This window comes from Phascolarctos cinereus, unplaced genomic scaffold, assembly GCF_003287225.1.
Source record: "Phascolarctos cinereus isolate Bilbo 61053 unplaced genomic scaffold, phaCin_HiC Scaffold_726;HRSCAF=1367, whole genome shotgun sequence".
Lineage (NCBI taxonomy): Eukaryota > Metazoa > Chordata > Mammalia > Diprotodontia > Phascolarctidae > Phascolarctos > Phascolarctos cinereus.
The window spans coordinates 84987084-85008022 of NW_027556098.1; the positions used below are offsets into that span (position 1 = coordinate 84987084).

The 20939-nt window shown below is 39.6% G+C and overlaps 1 protein-coding gene across 7 annotated transcripts in view; it reads left to right on the plus strand.

The window, feature by feature from the left end:
- The window catches only part of SH3KBP1 (SH3 domain containing kinase binding protein 1), a 446742-nt gene that overhangs the window by 314454 nt on the left and 111349 nt on the right, over positions 1-20939 (plus strand). For all 7 annotated transcript variants that reach the window (XM_020989928.2, XM_020989930.2, XM_020989932.2 and 4 more), the window contains one exon: positions 12970-13064. In XM_020989928.2, the coding sequence (XP_020845587.1) occupies positions 12970-13064 (95 nt within the window). The remainder of the gene's footprint in view (positions 1-12969; positions 13065-20939) is intronic.

Genomic DNA, 20939 nt, shown 5'->3' on the forward strand with positions numbered 1-20939 from the left:
ATATATATGTACATATATACACGAAGATATCCATTTATATCTGTATAGCTATACATATATGTGTATATATATGCATGTATACACATGTGCACATATATAGTTATTTATGACTATATACAGTAGGTAAGAGAGATGCATTTAATTTTTTTTTAAACAACCAGGTAGAAATGACAGCCACTTTGTTCACCTGATCCTTTTGAGCAGCAGGGATCTGGCCTCCATGCTCACTGTGTCAGTTTGTACACGTTCCAGCCACTAGGCCCAAGTGCTGAGGAATTGCTGTCCTTCCATCTATCAGCTCTACCTGTCTCCATGGATCATCACCAATTAGTTCTCATTTGTGGATTTGTTTAGTCAGAATTAATTCCTTACTCCCAAGCTCCTAGCCAAAACCAGAACCATTCCTCTTTTTTGAACGCACTGTATTTGTGAGCCCTCGGCGTGGAACTAGAATGAACTTGACTCGTCTTCAGAGGCAGATAAATGGGGTTGGCTGTTGCTTTCACTTGTTAGCATAGAGCTGATAATCAAGCAAGTTAGACACAATAACTAGCACACACTGCGTAATAAAATAATACAACATCTGTCAAGCTAAAGCAAATCCACTGGTCTTCTCATCCCAGAATTCTCTCTTAGTAGAGAAGCTGCTTTGATGAAGGAATTTTAAGAAATACCCAGTTGAGTTTATTTAGTTCCCCACAGCTGTTCCTCTGAGGGGTCAAATGGATGTCTATTTGATCTTAACTCATGAATCCAGTGGGAACAGTTTTTAGATAACCTTTGGAAAACTCTGAACTTGGATATCAGGGCATCAGGAGAGAGTCAGGGTCCAGGGGGATTTGGAAGAAGACTGAAATTCCCTGATGTTTTTGGTGTTGGCTGTCTTATTCTATCGGGAACCTTCTAGGACCACTCAGGTCTGGGCAAATGGACTCAACAAACCAACCCCAGCAAGGAGAAAGCTGCTGCTGCCTTTGGCTGTTCTGGTGTCCTTTGCTTTCTGACCCTGAGCAAGGCCCCTTTCTTCTGCAGCTCTTTGATCACTTTCTGTGACCGCTTCTTTCATTCCTAGCCCAGAGGCCAAGCTGTTCCTCAGAGCAGGGTGCTGAGGCAGCTGGGAGAGCAAGAGTCCTGATAGCTTGATGTCATAGGATGTAGAGGTAGAATTCACCTTAGTGGTGATTATCTTGTCCTGTCCCTCTCACTTTACGGATAAGGAAACTACCAGGAGTTAGAGGTTAAGTGAATTGCCCAATAGGGTACTGGGGTGGGGAATCTTGGCCTTCTAGGTACTTGGGTGTGGCCTTTTGACTGAGTCCGACTTTTACAGAACAAATCCCTTTATTAAGGGAATTTGTTCTGTGAGGTTTAGATTCAGTCAAAGGGCCACACTTGAGGACCTAAAGGTCCACACATGGCCTCAAGGCCGCAGGTTCGCCACCCCTGGATACATTAACAGAACCATGATTTGAACCTAAGGTCTTTACCCTCAAATCCAATACTCTTTCTACTAGAGAAACTACCTTCTATATCATGCTATAGATTTCATAGTAGTTCCTGACTCTGCTGGGTTTTTACTTATTCAATAGAGGATGTTTTGTGTAAAGTAGAGAAGTAGAATGAAGGAGGGTAGTCCTGAAAAATGAAATAGGAAAATTTAGAGAATTGAGGGATTGTTTGTGCCCTTTTTCTTTGTTTTTGAAAATTTCTATTTTTAAAGCATGAGTGTCTGTCAGTTCACAATGCACATTTTAGAAAGAACTAAAAAAGCCGTGTTCACAATAGAGAATAAGGCTAAGAAAACCTGATTATCATCATTAATTTAAAACAAAAGAAAAAAAAGAATCCCATTACAGCTTTATTTTAATTTTTCTGTTTGAAATCTAGCCCAGTTTGTGTTTGTCATCTCACCTCTTGCACCAGTCTCGTACTCTGAGGCCTTTTACTATCTGCCTCTGACATATCAACCTCTGTAAGCTAATCTGCTTTCTCCTTATGTTGTGCCCTGTGTTCAGCCAAACTGGCCTATCTAACGTTGCCCTAAATTTGGCCTTTGTTTTCCTGATACCATATTCTTTGGTCATGGAGTTCTTATCCCAGCATCTCTACTTGTCAGAGCTTTCTGTCCATCAAGACCTAATTTACTTGCTTTGTCTTCCTCGAAGCTTTTCCTAAATATGTCCCTGATTCCACATCTGCCTAGAAAGCAATCTCTCTTCTCCTCTGAACTTCCTACTGCTCTGTCTGTCTCTTAGGGAACTTATCATGTACTGCCTTGCATTTTAATTATTTCCGTACTTGTCTCCTGCTCGTTGCAAGACATGATTTCATCTTTTTATTCCTCTCAACGCTTAGCACAGTACGTTACACACATAGACATATCTTAAGTACCTGTTGGATGACTGAATGACTTTAGAAACAGTTCCTGTATAGTTGGTTGGTTTCAAGTGATTTGGTGAAAATAAGTGTCCTTCAGGCAGATCTTCCCATTCCAGGGCCCTAGGGCATACACGAAAGAGAGCCTTCCAAAACAAAATTCCTATGAGCAAATAAAATTTTACTTTTGAATAGCACTTGATATTTTCATGAAAGAAAGTGTATGATTTTTCATTTGATCCTACAAGTAATCTTGTGAGATAAACAGGGCAAATAAAATTATCATCCTCTCACAGATGGGGAAAATGAAGTTAATTTAAAAAAAAAAGTAAATGACTTGCTTAAAGTCACATAGTAAACAGTCGATCCAGGACCTGAACCAAGTGCTCTGATACTGAAGCCATTCTCCTGCACTCAGTGGTTCTAATGTAGGATGTTCTCTGCTAGAGTAGAGGGAACAAAATTCTCTCATCCTGGCTTAAACTCATGAAGGACTTCTTTTTTCAAGGTTATTCATGACATGTGGGATTCAGATGTTCAGGTTAAAAAAAATGGCCCAGTGATTTAGATTTCTTTTTTTGCTCTAATGCTGTTATTCATCTTCTGCATTGTAGAATATCTAGAAATAGGTTTTTAAAATGAAAGCATGAAGATTTTGTTTGTGAGCTGATTGTGAGACATCAGAAAAGCCTGAGCTCCTTTATTTAGAATATCTTTTTGTGATCACTTTTCATGCTTTAAGTGATCTGGTGCTAAATGTCATAGTCAGCATTTGGGAGGCAGTGTGTTATAGTAGAGAGAATATAGAACTTGGAATCAGGAGGACTCAGGTACATATCCTCCTTTTGGTGTTTAATGAACCATATGATCATGGACAAATCACTTTACCTTTCTTAAGCCCATTTTCTTCATATCCAAAATGCACATTTGGGAAGCTTAGATGAGATAAAGAATTTGCAAAATTTAATGGGTTTTTTATATATGTGTCAGTTGTTATCATTGTGACCTTTTGGGGAGTGCAGATAATGTATTTTGTTATGAGGAGTTGTGTGCTATTCATTTATTTTTAATAGGTTGGCTCTATTATGCATTTTTTAAAAACTTAAATGAATTTTTAAAAAAAAATGTATTTTCAGTTCTTAATTCTGTCTTTCCCCTCCAACCCTTCCCCACTTATTGAGAAGGCCAGAAACGTGGTGCCCATTTTACGTATGAAGACAAGCAAAATGTATTTCCACATCATACATTAGAGTTTATTACAAATTAAGAAGGGTTTAGACATTTCTATAGACTACTAAAGATGTCCTATTACATTTTTTACAATTCTCTTTTTTTCCACATCCCTTACATATCTTGCTGTGATTCATCCCTACTCCTACCAGAGAGTCATCCCCTGTAACAAAGAAGGTAGAAGAATTCCAAAACAGAGAGTGCATCAGGAGCACAATGGGGTGGGCTGAGAAATAAACTAAGGTTCATTGTAGAGTTGGGAGGAAGAAGGTTACCTGGAAAAAGATGGCAAAGAAGGGAATAGACCATGGAAGCAGAAGAAAACCATGGAGAGGCCATGGAAGAAGACAGTGTGGTGCCACAGAAGCCCAGGAGAGGAGTGAATATCAAGAAGGAGTCTGAGCTGGTGTCTAGGTGGAGGTAGTGAGTGTTTGTGGGTAGTAAGGAACAAGCGTTTATAAAGCGCCTGCTGTCTTCCAGGCACTGTGCAAAGCGCTGAGGATACAAAGAAAGGCAAAAAACAATCCGTGCTCTCAAGGAGCTCAGAGTCCAATGGGCAAGGCAACATGCAAACGAGTGTGTATGAACAAGATACATACAGGAGAAATTAGAACAAGTCAACAGAGGGAGATGCTGGCATTAAGAGAAATGGGAAAGGCTTCATGCAGTAGGTGGCATGTTAGCTGGGACTTGTAGGAAGTCAGGAGGCAGAGTCGAGGAAGGAGAGAAATCCAGGCATGAGGGACAGCCAGAGTTGGGAAATGGAGTGTCTTGTGCTAGGAAACGCAAGGAGGCCAGTGTTGCAGTGTCACATTCAGATGCTGTCTCTACTACTTATGTACTTGGGGTGTGCAGGTGTTCAAGGAATACTAGTACATCTGGTGTGAGGCCTGCCAGGCCCTTTTTAGAGATCTTTCAACCTTTGGTGTCCACCTGTCACCCAACTTTCCCCTGTGGCTCCAAGAAACCATAGCATGCGCAGTGACCACACCCTGGTAAGCTGTTTCAGCAGACGGGGTACACAATGGACCTCCGGCCTGTTAGTGAGTTAGAGTGTCTACCCCAAGCATGTGAAGACATTGCCTAGAAGAGTGGGCAGATATGAACAGCTTCTTCCAACAGACCACGAAGGGGGTGGAAGCAGGTGCTGTGGAGCGCTTAGAGCCTGGTCAGACATCAAAGATGCCAAGGTCATCCACTGCATCCTGGGCCGTCGCCAGTTTTCTTGACTTTTGTTTTGCCACTGGACTTTGATGACTCTGGAAGAGAGGGTGAGGCTGATGACTGTGCAGCTCTGCCTCACTTAAATCCAGTTTATGTGCTAATCAAAAGACATCACGCATACCATTTTACTGTTTTTACCTACCTCAAAATCCTGTGGTAATGGGCAGGTGACAAAATAGCAGGTGAAAATATACTGGGAGTTGTAGTTACAACCCTGTGTACCACAGGCAGCCCAGCCCATAGGGTCATCTTTTTACTGGACTAAAACAGTGGTAGGATTCAGCAGGTTCCTGGGAGTCTGAACAGCCTCTGAAGGACCACACAGCCTACCTCTTGGTGTGAGGAGAGTGCCCCCAAACTTGTCTACTTCACTTAACCCTGGCCTGCTTACTGCAGCAGGCAGGCAGAGATCCCAGCTCATGGTTGAAACAAAAAAATGTACAAAAACTTTTCCAAAGATAATTCCACTCATCATTGGTAAATGGAACATGGGCACACTTACAGACAACATAGCTCTTTTTGTGAAAGAACTCTGAGGGGCAGCTAGGTGGTGCAGTGGATAGAGCAGTGACCCTGGAGTCAGGAGGACCTGAGTTCAAATGCAGCCTCAGACAGTTAACACTCATTAGCTGTGTGACTCTGGGCAAGTCACTGAACCCCAGTTGCCCCCCCCCACATACATACACAAAAAGAACTCAGAAAAGTATCACATCCAAATAGCAGCCCTGAGGAAAACAAAGGCTGACAAGTGAAGGCCAACTTACTGAAGTTGGAGCTAGATGCAAGTTTTTCTGGAGTGGCCACAGTCATAGGGAGCACCCTGAAGCTGGCATAGGTTTCTTAATCGAAACTAGTCAACAAGCTTGTTTGCCTTCAAAAAGAAGTGAATGACAGGCTTGTGACAATGCGATTACCACTTACAGGAAAATGTCAAGTCACCATCATCAATGTGCATGCTCCCACCATGATGAACCCTAATGAGGTCAAAGGAAAAGTTTACAAAGACCTGGAGACTGTCATTATTAATATGCCAAAAGAGGACAAGTTTGTAATTCTGAGTGACTTTAATGTCAGAGTAGGCACAGATTATCACACATGGCAGGGAGTCCTTGGGAGGAATGGGGTTGGAAAAAGCAACAGCAATGATAACTTACTACTGAAGACTTGTCTCATGGGCTTCTTATCACCAGTAATGTCATCTGCTTACCCAAGTGCAATAAAACTTCGTGGATGCACCCTCACAGCAAACACTGGCATTTAATAGGCTATATCATTGTAAGGAGAAGAGACAGACACACGATGTGAGCGTAACAAAGGCAATGTGTGGTGCAGAGTGCTGGACTGACCGTGACTCATCCTCTCCAAGCTAAACATTCAATCAAAGCAGTGCCCCAGCAAGATGACTACCAAAAAAGACTTAATGTTAGCAGACCACTTCTCTGAGCATGCACAGTGTGTTGCTAGCTTGGAGGGAAACCCGAGGCAACACACAGTTGGCTACAGTGGAGCAGAAAAGGAGTGGGCAGCTTTCAAAGGTTTGGTGTACAGCACTGTGTTTACTTATCTGGACCAGAACACAAAAAAAATCAAGATTGGTTTGATGAAAATGATGGAAAAATTCAAAAGCTGCTAAATGAAAAATGAGAACTCCACAGGTTGACCACCAGGATAGTTCATCTGTGTCTAAGAAGGCAGCATTTAACTCCATCAAAAGTAAAGTGCTAGCAGAGCTTAAAGAGATGAGTATTCCTGGCTCAGTAAGAAGGCAGATGAAATTCAGTTTTACACTGATGGTAAAAATCCAAAGCACTTTTGTGATGCCCTGATGGCTACTTATAGACCAGAGACCTATAGTGCATTTCAACTAGTCAGTGCTGATGGAGCCACATTGATTGGTGGTAAGGGCATGGTCCTGGATAAACACTTCCATAGTGTTCTCAACACTGTCATCAGCCTGTGCTGAAGCCACTGACTGTGTACCCCAAGTGGAAGTCAGTCCCTCTGTAGCCAAACTTCGAACTTAAAAAGAGGTTTGGATTGTCATTCAGCCCCTGTCAAGTGGCAAAATACCTGGTGCTGATTCTATTCCAGCTGAGATTTACAAGGCAGGGGGTCCACTGCTTATACAAAAGCTGACTGAAATCTCCTGGTTATATGGCAAGAGGAGGTTATCTTCCAGGAGTTCAAAGATCCCTCCATTGTCTTTTTTTTCTTTAAGGCAATTAGGGTTAAGTGACTTGCCCAGGGTCACACAACTAGTAAGTGTCAAGTGTTTGGTCTGAGGCTGAATTTGAACTCAGGTGTTCCTGACTCCAGAGCCGGTGCTCTGTCTATTATGCCACCTAGCTGCCCCCATTGTCTATTTCTATAAAGGAAAAGGATTGTCCTGTGACAATCATGGTGGGGTGAGGGGGCTTTCTTTTAGTTATTGAGTCCTTCTCAATAGGCTGATCCTTCACCTGGAAGATGGTCATCTACCCAAGACCCATTTTGGCTTTAGAAATGGCCAAGGAATAGTCGATGCGGTGTTTGCTGCCCGACAATGCCAGGGGAAATGCCAGGAACAGTTCACAGTGTTCATGAATGTGACCAAGGTGTTTGATACTGTCGGTCGTGAGGGCTTGTGGAAGATTATGGTGAAATTTGGTTGCCTGGAGAAGTTCATCAGTATTATATTCAGTTTCGTGATGTTTTCAGCAATGTTGTTGAATGCCTTCATTGAGATTGAAAATGACATCAAGGTCAGCTACCGCAGTGATAGTAAATTATTTAACTTGAAAAGGCTACAAGTCAGTATTAAAGTGGAGAAAGAGTTGGTATGTGACTTTCTATTTGCAGAGTATTGTACACTCACTGCAGCTTCTGAGGTTGAAATGCAACAGAATATGGATCAGTTCTCTGATATTTGTGCTAATTTTAGCCTAACAATTAACACCAAGGAGACAGATTTGCCACCAGCCAGTACCACACCATCCACACATGGAATTATCAGTTACAGCGAATGGAGAAATTTTGAATGTTAGGGCTAAGTTCACTTACCCTGACAGTATACTTTTCAGGGATGTTCACATACAAAATGAGATTGATGCACACATTGCCAGAGATAGCTCAGTATTTGGGAGTCTCCAAAGGCAAGTGTGGGAGAGAAGAGGTATTAGATTGCTTACCAAACTGAAGGTCTACAGAGCCATTGTGCTTACCCCATTGTTATATGCCTGTGATCCATGCTAGGAAACTGAATTGCTTCCATTTGAATTTTCTTAGGGAGATTTTGAAGATCACTTGTCAAGGTAAGGTACTGGAGGTCCTTTCTCAAGCTGAACTGCCAAGCATTCCAATTCTGCGGCAGACAGCGCAATTCTGTTCGTCTGGCCACGTTATTTGAATATCAAATGTACATTTGCCTAAAAGACAATTTTACAGAGAACTCCCACAAAGCACGTGCTCACAATGAGGTCAGAAGTGATAAAAGGACACTTTCAAGGTCTCTCTGAAGAACTTTGGAACTGATTGGGAGATGTGGAAGACACTGACACAGGACTGCCCAGCATGGTATGCCCACATCAAAGAAGGCACTGTGCAAAGCCAGAACTGCAGTAGATCAAAAGAAACATGAGATGTACAAATATGGAGACATCTCCACTCCAAATGCTCATATGGACAATTTGTGCCCAACCTGTGGTAGAACCTTCTAAGCCCATACGGGTCTGGTCAGTCACAGTCAGACACAATGTATCTTGACTCCAACATAGTGATGTCATTTTGGTCCTCTTCACAAATGAAGGACAACCAACCAACCAGTGTATTAGACCTTGGGCCCACCTGGCCCCCAGTCTCCACATCTGGAAAAGAAGGGGGTTGTATTAGTTAGCTTCCAATGCCCCTTCCAGATTTACATCTATGGTCCTAAATGATTCTCTTAAGAAATTCAGCCGATGTGAGAGAGCAGCAGCTCAGGGAGGCCATAGGGCTCCAGGAAAGTTATTGTCAAGATCAGAGAGACTTGAGTAAGCTTTTATTAAAAAGATCCCTGAAAAAGCATAAGTCAGAGGGGTCAGCTTTGGAAAAAGGAGTAAGAAAAAAAGAAATGAATAAAAAGATACATGAAGATGTAGAGATATTTGAAGGCATTAAAAATGTCTCTGGAGAATGTTTTGAGATCAAGAGGAAGAAGATGAAGGAGCTGGTGCCAGACAACCTTTGGAAGGGAAATAATTTGCTTTCGTGGAGTACTTTGAGATTGTCAAATGGCAAGCAATGAGGAAATTGTGAGATGTGTGCGTATTTGTATTTATGTATGTATGTATATACATATGGCTACATATTATGCAACATTCTCTTACACGGCATGATGTATTCCAACTTTGCTGCATAGTTGTTGTGTGGTATTGGGCAAGGCACTTAATTTTTCAGGGCCTTTGTAGCTTCCTCATCTAAGATGAAGGAATTAGATTAGATGATGTCTGAAGTTCCTTCTAGCTCTAAATTTATGATTCCTTTGAGACACATGCACACACATATATTAGGCAAAGTACCAGGCTTCTCATTAGTAGAGACCAATAATTGAAGAAACATTAATGTCCCTTGTGAGCCATCCCTTGTCTAGAAATTTGCTTGGAAGAAAATCCTACAGACAAAAATATGGTATTCTGTAATAGGAGAATTTGTGCTTCAGTCACTAAGTCTGTGACTTTCAGCAAGTCCTTTAACCTATGGACATTTCCTTTGGAGAGGCTGCATGATATAAGGGATAGAGTTGGCCTTTAGGCCAGAAGACTTGGATTCACGTCCTATCCCAGACACAGGCTGGTGGCTGTATGATCCTACGGCAAGTCAATTAACCCCTTGGTGCTCTGGACAAATCACCAAGACTGTAAGTTGTAGAAAAGTTGCTGGTCTGCTGTGGGAGAGGGAGTTTCCTCACTTGGGAGGTTCCCTTTACCAGTGAATTCATGGATCCAGTCTGTGGCCTTATCCTATTTCTTTATCTATGAAGGAGAATAGTAATTATCCACCTATCTTACCTATTTCACACACTTGTTGTAATCATACAGTGTGATAATGGGAGGGAAATTATTTTAATGAAAATACAAACCACTGTACAGATTAGTTGGAGCAGCTAAGTGGCTCAGTGGATAGAGTGCTGGCCCTGAAGTCAGGAAGACTCATCTTCCTGAGTTCAAATCCAGCCTCAAACATTTGCTAGCTGGGTGACCCTGGGCAAGTCACTTAATCTTGTTTGCCTTAGTTTCCTCATCTATAAAATGAGCTGGAGAAGAAAATGGCAAACCACTCCAATATCTCTGCCAAGAAAACCCCAAATGGGGTCATAGAGCCATGAAGACTGGGACAGGACCAAAAATGACTGAATAACAACATAGATTGGTTGATGATATTATTTACAACTTTGTTGGTTTAATAGTTCTTTGCACAGGCTATCGGAACAGTTTTTATACTTTTTAACTGCATGAGAATAGGACTAGTGGAGTTCCCAATATTTTTTTATCGTTGATCCATCAGTGTTCTGAAATGACCACACAGCTACGTAGTCTGATTCAGGATGTCTCAATGACTTACAAAGTAAGAATTATTTAAAAGACGTGGAGCACTTTGTTATAGATAATGGCTTTCCAGGTCTGTGTAGAACAATGTTCTTTTAGCAATAGTGTATATTTATTCAAGGTGGTTGGTCATAAATCTCCATTATGATCAAGAGGGAAATAATGAATATGAGTGAATGAATGAATGAATGAATGAATGAATGAATGAATGAATTTTCTTTCTCTCATGGAAAGTTTTCCTTATATGGTTTTTTTAGTTTTTTAAAACTTTTTTCAGTTGGAACATTTGGATGACTCAGAAGTGGTAATGTTTAATATTAACAACATAAGGAAAATGAATGTATAATAACATTTTAAAGTGGTCTTTATTTAGCAACATACATACCAGGGAATATTTGAGGGTTTTGACATTACTTGAATAGATAATGATGATAATAAGGCAGCAAGGTGGTGCAGTAGATAGAGCACTGGGCCCGGAGTCAGGAAAACTTGAGTTCAAATCCATCCTGAGATACTTACTAGCTGTGTGACCTTGGGCAAATCATATAACCTCTATATGCCTCATTTCCTCAGCTGTAAAATGGGAATAATAATAGCACTTACCTTCCTGGGTTGTTTGGAAGGTCAGATGAGATAATATTTGTAAAACGATTAGCACAGTGCCCGGCACATAGTAGGCGCTGTATAAATGCTCGCTGTTGTTATAAAGGATTTAGGTGTCATGGCGGATAAAGTGATGAACTTATAATCAGGAAGACCCGAATTCAGATATTCTTCAGATACTTATTAACTGTGACTCTGGACAACTCACTTAATGTCTCTCAGTTTCAGTTTTCTTCTCTGTAAAATGGGGATCCTAGTAGCACCTGCCTCACAGGGTCCTTGTGAAGATCCAATGGAGTAACACTATAAAACATTTTGCCAGCCTGGAAGTGATATATAAATGCTAGTTGTTATTATGTCTTGGAGTCAATGACTCCATGTCTTGGAGTCATTCTGTATATCATCCTTGTCTCCCCAACTAAACTGTAATCTCCTTGAGGCAAGGAGCTCTATCTTATACAGATCTCTGTCCCCTCCAGTGCTTAGCACAATGTCTTCTACATAATTGGTACTCAAATAACTACTGTATTGACCTGAAGTAGACTCAGTGATTGATGAGTTGTAACTCTTGTGAAGCTTGGGGTTTCACACTCTCATCATGTATTCATTTAACTAATGCTTTCAAACCAAAAGATCAGAAATATCTACACATTTGACTAATTAGCTGATTTTTAATGAATCCATAATTACAATAAATACGTTAATTATAGATATGTATATAGTGTGTTAGTCTTGCTGAAGAGAATTAAATTTACTGTTATTTTCAAGAGTGACTGATTGACTGTGTGTGTATATATATATATATATGTTATCTTGATGTTAATGTGTGTGGTCATAGGATTATTAATATTTGACTGTTACAGTCCATATGCAGAGACTAGCCCATGTATACTGAAAAGTTTAGTTAGAGCCATTTGAAAATTTAAAAACTGTTAATTTTTATATATCATAAAAACAAAATAAACAAAACCTCCCTCAGGTGACCCTTCTAATGGTCTTCTGTTTTCCTGCCTCCTCAAAGCCTAAATACCTTCTAATGGATTTCATTGTCTGCAACTTTTGTGCCCATGAAAAGTGTAGATAACTGTATTTTCATCGATAATTCACCTGGTATTTCAAGTTTTGAGTATTTTTGAGTTGGTAGTGTTTTTTGTCATTGAGACATGGCTAAGATGAATAGAGGTAATTATATCCAGAAATTGGTGGAGTTTTGCATATGAGCCATAATATGTATATAGATATGTTCTTATATGTACATATGTGTATTTTTTTTTTGAGGCCATGGGATGATGTGACTTGCCCGAGTCACACAGCTAGTGGTCCTCCTGACTTCAGGGCTGTTGCTGTATCCACTGTACTACCTAGCTGCCCCTATCAGTATATTTTTGCAAATAAATAGACCACCTAGCCAATTATCATTAAAGATTTCTAGTCGCCTAATTTATGTAAACAAAATTTTGTGTGTCCACACAAATATTTCAGTTTATTATAGTGTTCTTAAAGGGAATTGTTCAGTTTTGCTCCCAGAATTCACACTAATTTTATCAGCTTATATGATTGATTCACATGTGCAGCCTGTGAACTTTGGAAATGTTTTGGCATAAGACTCATTGTTAATCTAATAAAGTGTGGGGAAATCTGGTGAAGGACATTGTTGTTACACAAAGTATGGGCTACTAACATTAATTTTTTTTAACATTTCATTGATGCCTATAGCTTTTTTCTTGTTTCACTGTTCTATGAAGTTAAAGCAATTAGTAGCACTTCTTAATTTCAGGTTGCCTTTGAAGAGAGGAGGAAAAGTGTTAATCTTGGGTATTATCTATTCATGCTTTCATACATAACATTACTCTCTTTTCATGGTTCTGTGTTCTAGGTATTGTTTTTTCCTAGGCCTGCAGGTGAGAATATTATGTTATGAAATAGCTAATTGGTTATAGCTCTATAAAAACATGTGCCTCTTTTTTTTTAATAGGCAAGGATTATTGCAAAGTTATATTTCCCTATGAAGCACAGAATGAGGATGAACTGACAATCAGAGAAGGCGATATAGTCACCCTTGTCAACAAGGTAACCGGAACATTTTATCTTCTGATACAGACATACTGTGTCTATCCCTGAGGATAATTTTTGATTAATATTAGACACATGAAATCATTTGGTTTTAATTCTTACACAGATGGATTTCTTGGCTGGCAATTAAAGTTTAGAGGTATCTTGAGGTTTTGCACCTTTTTCTTCATAATTCTTCCCCCTTAATTCTAGTGCTTTCTCTCTGCTAATTATTTCCCATTTTTCCTGGATATGGCTTGCTGTATCATATATGTTTGCTGTGTTGATATATGTTTGTTTACATGTTGTCTTTCACATTAGATTGTAAGCTCCTGGAGGGCAGGGATCATTTTTTGGCTCTTTTTTGTATCCTCAACATTTAACCCAGTGTCTGGCACAGATTAGATGCTTAATTGATGATTATTGATTATTATTGATTCATTTAGAAAGCCCAGTGTAAAGTAATTACTCATCCACTAAATAGATGTGCCATGTTTTAGCACCAGTTCCGGATTTCTGTGATCCAGTGGAATCATTCTGTTCCCAGATGCTAGAAGCCAGAAGGTGTCCTGAGTATATTAGTTTTCTAGCTGTAGTGGTAGAGAATTTTTCATGCTCCTGAGTGTGATTTTTTTTTGTTGTTGTTGTTGATTTAGGCAGTGGGGTTAAGTGACTTGCCCAGGGTCACACAGCTAGTAAGTGTTATGTGTCTGAGGCTGGATTTGAACTCAGGTCCTTCTGAATCCAGGGCCAGTGCTCTATCCACTGCGCCACCTAGCTGCCCCATGAGTGTGATTTTTAAACATAAAACCTGAAAGAGCAGTTTGACAAAGGGCTTATATTTTCATTAAAAACATGAAAACCAAAGAATGTTTTAAAAGAAAGAGCAAAGATGTCATTTGTCATTTAGATCAATCATCCTGCCTGAGAGAAGTGTATTTCTTGCTATTTGGACTAGGACAGCAAGAAGAATTAACTGTTATTGCAGAGCTAATACTGTAAATGTACCCAAATTTTTAAAAAAAAGTAAAATATGTTTTAAGAAGACACTGTCGTTAAAAACTATTTACAATCTCATAGTGTAGCATTGAGCAAATGAATAAAAGTGAATGAATAAAAAAGCATTATGAAACATTTTACTATGTGCAAAGAGCCAATGCTAAAGGCTGTGTGACAAATAGAGGAGCAAGGCAGTCCCTTCTTTCAAGAAGATCATTTTCTAACCTTGGTAGAGGTTACATCAGGGAAGGAGATAGTGAAAAATACCTGGCTTTACTTAGATAGTGGAATAGATGGATTTTGTTTGAACAATTTCAGTCTTTCCAAGTGAATGGAAGAAGGGAAAGGAATAAGAATTTCCCTAGAAAGCAGTCTTACATTTGCCTAGCAGAGCGGTGGGATAAACCTCTGCCTTTTTGGTGAGGTTTTCTACAGATGGAGGGAAGGGTTCTGAATGCAATTATGTCAGGAAAGGGTGAGAAGGAATAGCTGTAGTCCCTGAAATCACCAACATTGGCTCCGTTTGACCTGCACAGGTCAGCCAGAGCTATCTGAGCAGTTTAGGTGTATTTTATGGATTTACCAGCGTCATCGGATTTACCACATCTTGAATCCAAGGTGCCCACACAGATTTGGATGACCTGTATAGCTCGATCTGAGCAAATGCTGAAAGTCAAATCTTCTGTGTTCAAGTCTGATTTCTTTAACAACTCCAATGCAGTAAAGTGCTTTTTTGAAATAATATTCCAGTCTTCCCTTCCCAGATTATTATGCCATCTGACAGATTCCCAGAGTGCTCTGAGAATGCTTTCCACATACATTATTTCACTGGATCCATGAGAGACACAAGACTAACACTGTTGTCCTCATTTTCTAGTATAGGCAACTGAAGCTTAGGTTGAGCAGGTGATTTCTTTCTATTGCATAGGGATTAAGTGGTAGATCCAGGAATCAAATCCAGGTATTCTTTACTCCAGTACTATCTGGAGTACTATCTACTACAACCTTTATTGTTTCAACTGTTTTAAAAAATATATTATCCTCTTGCTGCTCAGGGTAAAAAGGGGGGAGGGAAATTTTATTTGCTTATGATTCTTCAACACAAGTGAGGTGAATTTCCCCCCCTTTTTTTGGTTGTATAACCCTTTTTTCTAGTGCTCCTTCAGACTGAGAGCTTATAACAAGTATGTTTGATGTTTATATAACCGATATAACCTATATAGCCTTTATTGCCTGTGTAACTTAGATAACCTTTAAGAGGGAGATAGAATAACTCGGGAAGTTATTAAGTGTGGAAGAGGCATGAAAGTTATTATCTTACTTGGGAAATTATATTCTTTTGCTCTTAATAGTAGAGGTAATGAGAAGGAACACCTCCTGGTAGAGATGAAAATCCATTCTTTGCACTTAGATCTAGGTTTCATCTGAAATTTATTCTTTTCAAAACATCTCAGCTTCTTAGTTAATAAAGAATGACCTCTCTATCCAGTAAATGGAAAATGATGAATAAGTTTTGGGTATATATCTTCTTTTAAAAAATTATCTTTTTTATTTATGACTTTTGTTTTTTCAGTCACATTCATTATCAGTATTCTAAAGGCAGGTTTAAAGCATTCTTTTTAATAAGACCCTCTTGTTTCATTTGAGGGTGATGGAAGTAGTGTGGTACAAGCATTGGCTCAAGTTCAGCGACCTGGGTTCAAATCACACTTGTGATGCTTACTGCTTGTATGACCTTGGTCAAGTAATTTAATCTCTGTGGGTCTCAGTTTCCTCATCTGTAAAATGAGGAAAATTAAACTACATGTTCTCTGAGTTCCCCTTCAGCCCCAGATCCCGAACTAAATCTAAATTTCATGATTTCTAGTTGAATGATAAGTCAAACTCAGCAGGTCTAAAATTTAACTCATTCTGCTGATCTTTGCATTCTCACTTACTCCTCCCCGAGCTTCCTGTTCTCTTTCCCCTAGAGCCAGAATCTTCAACTCATCTGACTCTTCCTTCTCTAGCCCCTCATATCTAACCATACACCAAATACTATTGCTTCCTCTTTTTTTTTTTTTAGATGTCTGCCTTTTACTCTTCATTGTAATTGTCTCCTAGGGATGTTGAGAGTTTGAGTGACTTGCCTGGGGTAATGAAGCTAGGATGTGTCATGAGCAAGTCTTCCTGACTCAACTCTGACTCCCTGTCTACTAAACCATGCTGTCTAGACAGTGATCCCTTTTTTTTTCAGACATACAGCTGTTAAGCTAAAGCTCCCTCATTCTGATACTTGTACAGCTGAGTTTTTGAAACTCAATGCAGATTTTGTTCAGTCCTTCAGGAGTGTCCGACTCTGCATGACCTTATTGACAGTTTTCTTGGCAACGATATTAGAGTGGTTTGCTATTTCCTTCTCCAGTGTGTCCCCATTTCACAGATGAGGAACTGAGGCAAATAGGGGTTAAGTGACTTGCCTTGGGCCACACAGCTAGTAAGTGTCTGAGGCCAGATTTGAACTTGTCTTCTGGTCTCCAGGGCTGACACTCTATCCCAGGGGTAGGGAACCTGTGGCCTTGAGGCCCCACACTTGCTCTATGCACTGTACCACCTGACTGCCCTTAGTCCAGAACTTTATATTTATCTGTATTATTTTTCACTTTGTTGTTTCAGATCAAATCCTTTCATCTCTTGAAATTATTTTGAATCTTGATTCGGTTATTTGTCTACCTTCTTAATAAGCTTACTTCTCTCCCCCTTCCCCCCCATCCCCATTTATGCCATCCCAAAGTAAAGAAGATAATTCAGTGTTTGAGATTTGGATTAAAAAAAAACCCAACTTATTTTAAAAGGTTATGCTGGAACTTCAGGCTGTATGCTAATCATGGTGGAGATGGTGATTGTGATGGAATTAAATAAACTTAGATGGTGTTAACAATTTAAAAGCAAAAATTGCCTTGGATTATTTGCCTCTGATAATGGGAAAGTATTGCTAAGGTTACAAAAAATGCTTGTATCTTTTTTTTTAGCATTAAAGCTCTTATCATTTGATATAATGCCTTTCCATAAGAAGTATTCAGTCAGTGTTTAGTGAATGATTGAAAGGTTGAAGAATAGTCTTTGGATTCATCTTCAAATCCATTTAGATCATCTTTTTCAGTGACTCTTGTAAGATATAATAAGTATAGGTTCTGGTGATTGCTCCTTACAGCATTTTTGGATGTGTAGGAGTTGAGGGAGAAGCCTAGATTTCTTTTTCCCTGCCTTTAACTACTATTGCTTTATATTATTTTATTTACCTTGAATCCTGTATGATGTTTTCATCTCATCAGCATCAAACTCTTTCCCTCAGCTTTACTTTTTTAAGCAGTGGAAGGGCTGATAGCAATGTCAGTCACTTTTTTTTTTAATCCACAATTGTCATTTTCATGTAGTTTTCAAGAAAATGAGTCAAACAACTTAAATTAATGCATAAGAATACATTCCAGTGCCTGGAAAAAGTATATGAGAAGCTCTAACATATTTGTCTCTCTCCTGGAAACTAGGATTCAATGTGGTAATTAAGAGAAATTCTACTTTTGTGTATTTATACAAAAGCTGCTGTGGATTCTGAAAATTTCTCTCCCATGCACAGCACACCTGTTTTCAGCTGTTATTTCAAGTTTACTCAAAAATACTTTTATGCTTTCTGGGTTGTTGCCACCCACTTCCCTGAAATCTTGACTTAAACTCAGATTATATTTGAAAAGGGACATGAAACCCAGAAGCTATTTTTTGCATTGTCTGGCTATCAAGTTGAAAAGCTTTATGGGGGGGAGAAAAGGAAAGAGTGACTGAATAAAGCAGCACATTTTCAGCCTTTTTTCCAGCTTATTCTTTATGGCCTTGGATAAGAAAGACTCCGAGACTGAATTTTCAAATAGTCTTTATCCTGATCTCCTCATCAGTGTCAGGAATCAGCTCCTCAAATTGATTTTTATGATAAACTCTGAGTGGATAATTTTTAGGGGGACAAATCTGCGATTTCATTGGCATATAGAGTCCTTGGGGAGATAACTCCTTCTACTAATGGAGATCGGCAACTTTTGTGAGCCATATAGTCTTAAAGAGTTGCCTGGGGTCCTTAAAAGTTAAATGACTTCTCCCAGGATCACAGAGTCAGTATGTGTCAAGGGGACCTTGAATTCAGTTTGTCCTTATCCTGATTCTGAGACCAGCTTTCTACCCTCTGTGCCACCATATTGCCTCTTGAAGCTTGATAATGCTCTTATGTATCTGCCACATTGCCTTGTATGTACTCCCTCAAGGGTAGAGAATGTGTCTTAGTTGCATTATCTTGTAGATCTTTTTGATCCTCCATGAGCCTAGCACAGCACTAATACATAGTGAACACTAGAATACCATTTAAAGTTGGAATGAATCCACCGCCTATATGGAGGTACAAGTGACTCCTGAATTCTCTAGGACCTTTCATACTCCTCGGCATCTTACAGTAAGAAATCCATAGATAGATCAGTGTGGTGCAGTGGAAAGAGCCCCAGATTTGGAGTCAGAAGACCTGGAGTCATAGTTCAACTCTGTCATGCAGTTTAGGCTATCATTATGGCTTGCATTTCAAAGATTTACCAGCTGTTGTTGTATAGGGAATTTGTGACCTCAAGAATCAATATGCCTGTTCCACTGGAGCAAACGATTTTGGCATATTTTCATTTCCACATCAGCCATATTTAGTTTTTCTCTTTAATGTGACCTGCAGTCTGCTGTCCAGCTGCCCTGAGGAGTTGGATCAGGGTGTCACAGTACTTGGTTTCTGCAGCATCCATTTATAGTTTGCTGTTTAGATGCCTGGCAGCTTCTGAAAAAGGAAACCCCAGGTAAAATAACCAGATGGGCTCAACCCACTGCAAGTTGTTGGGTTTTGTTTTTTCCATTTACATCTCAACACCATTCTTTCTTAGGTTGTCCTGCTCCTTCTTTCTTCTCATTTCCAGGGAATTTTGGTTTCCTCTTTCTTCTTCATTGCTGCCTTTTGCTATCTCCTTCTTGTAGTAGAAATGACCCTGGATTTGGAGTCAGATAATCCTCCTTGGAATCCCAGTCTGCCTCTAACTAGCTCTTGGGCAAGTTACTTAACTTCTCTGAGATGCAATTTCCTCATCTCTCCATTGAATTAATGGCCTCCAAAGTCTATCCTCCCAAAATCTAAGGCCCTACAAGCAATTTTCCCTGTAAGAAGAAATAGAGAAGGAAGATGGTGGGGAAGAAACTGATTCATCTACTTATATCACGTAGTGATATCTTATCAATCAATCAGTAAAGATTTATTAAGCACTTACGATGTGCGGCCCTGTACTAAGTGCTGAGGATGAAAAAAAAGGGGGGCAAAAGACAGCCCCTTCCCTCAAGGAGCTTACAGTCTAATGAGGGAGACAGCACACAACAAAGCAAGGTATATCCAGGAGGTGGAAGGTACAAGTTGTTAGCGTTCGTTGACCTCACCTGAGGAGGCTGGCTAGGAGGACGCATGGCACACGAAGAGGTCCTTTGGTCAGTGGAAGACTCCTGGGTGGCTCTGAGTAGCCTGTCCAGGAGAGTATACCATTTTCACCCACATACATTTTCCTGGGGGGTAGTGAGGATACTACTTAGGAAAAGACCTCTTCTTGTGGGGTGAGACTGAGTTGCCCCCAGGGATAAGACTGATGCTTACCTTTGATTAGAGAAAATTCCTTCATGTTCCAGTCAGGTGATGAAGTGAGAATGAATTCCCTCTCCTCTTTCATTTCTAAAGCTTTTAGAAAAGCTGAAGTTCTATGAGGTTGAAAATGTCATTTCAGAGGTGAGGAGGAAATTAGCAGGTGTCACTGGAAAGAGCTACCATGCTGACAGACCCAGTGGAAAGGCAAGTTTTTCTGACTGAATAAAAAGGTTAAATATAGTTCTAGGAGTATGACTTTTTTTTTTCACATATTCTAAAAATTTTACTGTGTAATGAATGAATGAATCATTTGTGCCACAGATTGTCACACTACGGTCTGTCATCTTATTCCCCGACTGACGTAATTTCACCCATGGACAGAAGTCACAACATAGTGACTCCTCAAAACATTGCAGAGTCAAGAGAATACATGTTGAGATTGATTTGGCTCCTTGTCAGCAGGAGACCAAGAAATGGTGGTGGATGGAAATAATGAGGATGGTTTTTAAATGCAGGTTTTGAAGAAGATCATTCTTCTTTTGGACATATTTGCTGTCAAAACACTAAGTTTTGTAATGGGCTAAAGTGTTAAGGATTGGTATGTGAAACAAAATTATTTTTTGATTTACTGGTAAACATTCAGAAATTCCTTCTGGCCATTCAGCTGTTCACTGCTGGAAATTTTTCCGTTGCTAATAGTTTGTTAATGCACATGGGTTAATTCCCTTTTATCTCTTGACTTCATCTTTCTGTATGAGTTAAGTAAACCTTCAAGGGATTCATGTAGCTTTTTCTCATTTGATCCTAATCTAAGAAATTTCTCCACTTTGGTAGCAAGGGAAGTGATTATTATAGTCCCTATGATGCTTTCTTCAGTAGAGTGGGCCAGAGACCTTTTCCTAATATGAGAGAAGCAGCTGCAGTTACTCAGAAACTTGAGATGTTGACTTTTTCCCATCCATCTCCATTCTCTGTATTTGTATCAAGAAGTTTCAAACTTTGTTGGTGGTTATGAATTGGTCATTTCCAACTATACTGTTCTCTCCTCTAATTTGAGGTCATCCCTACTTCCTGCTAATTCTAGTTGTTTTTCAGCTTGACTTCTCTCAATTAATTGTATTTCCCTAACTTCATTCTTCTGAATATCTGAAAGCTCTTTTATATTCATAATCATATTTTACAATTTTAGAGCTGACTAGTGATATGGAAATTGA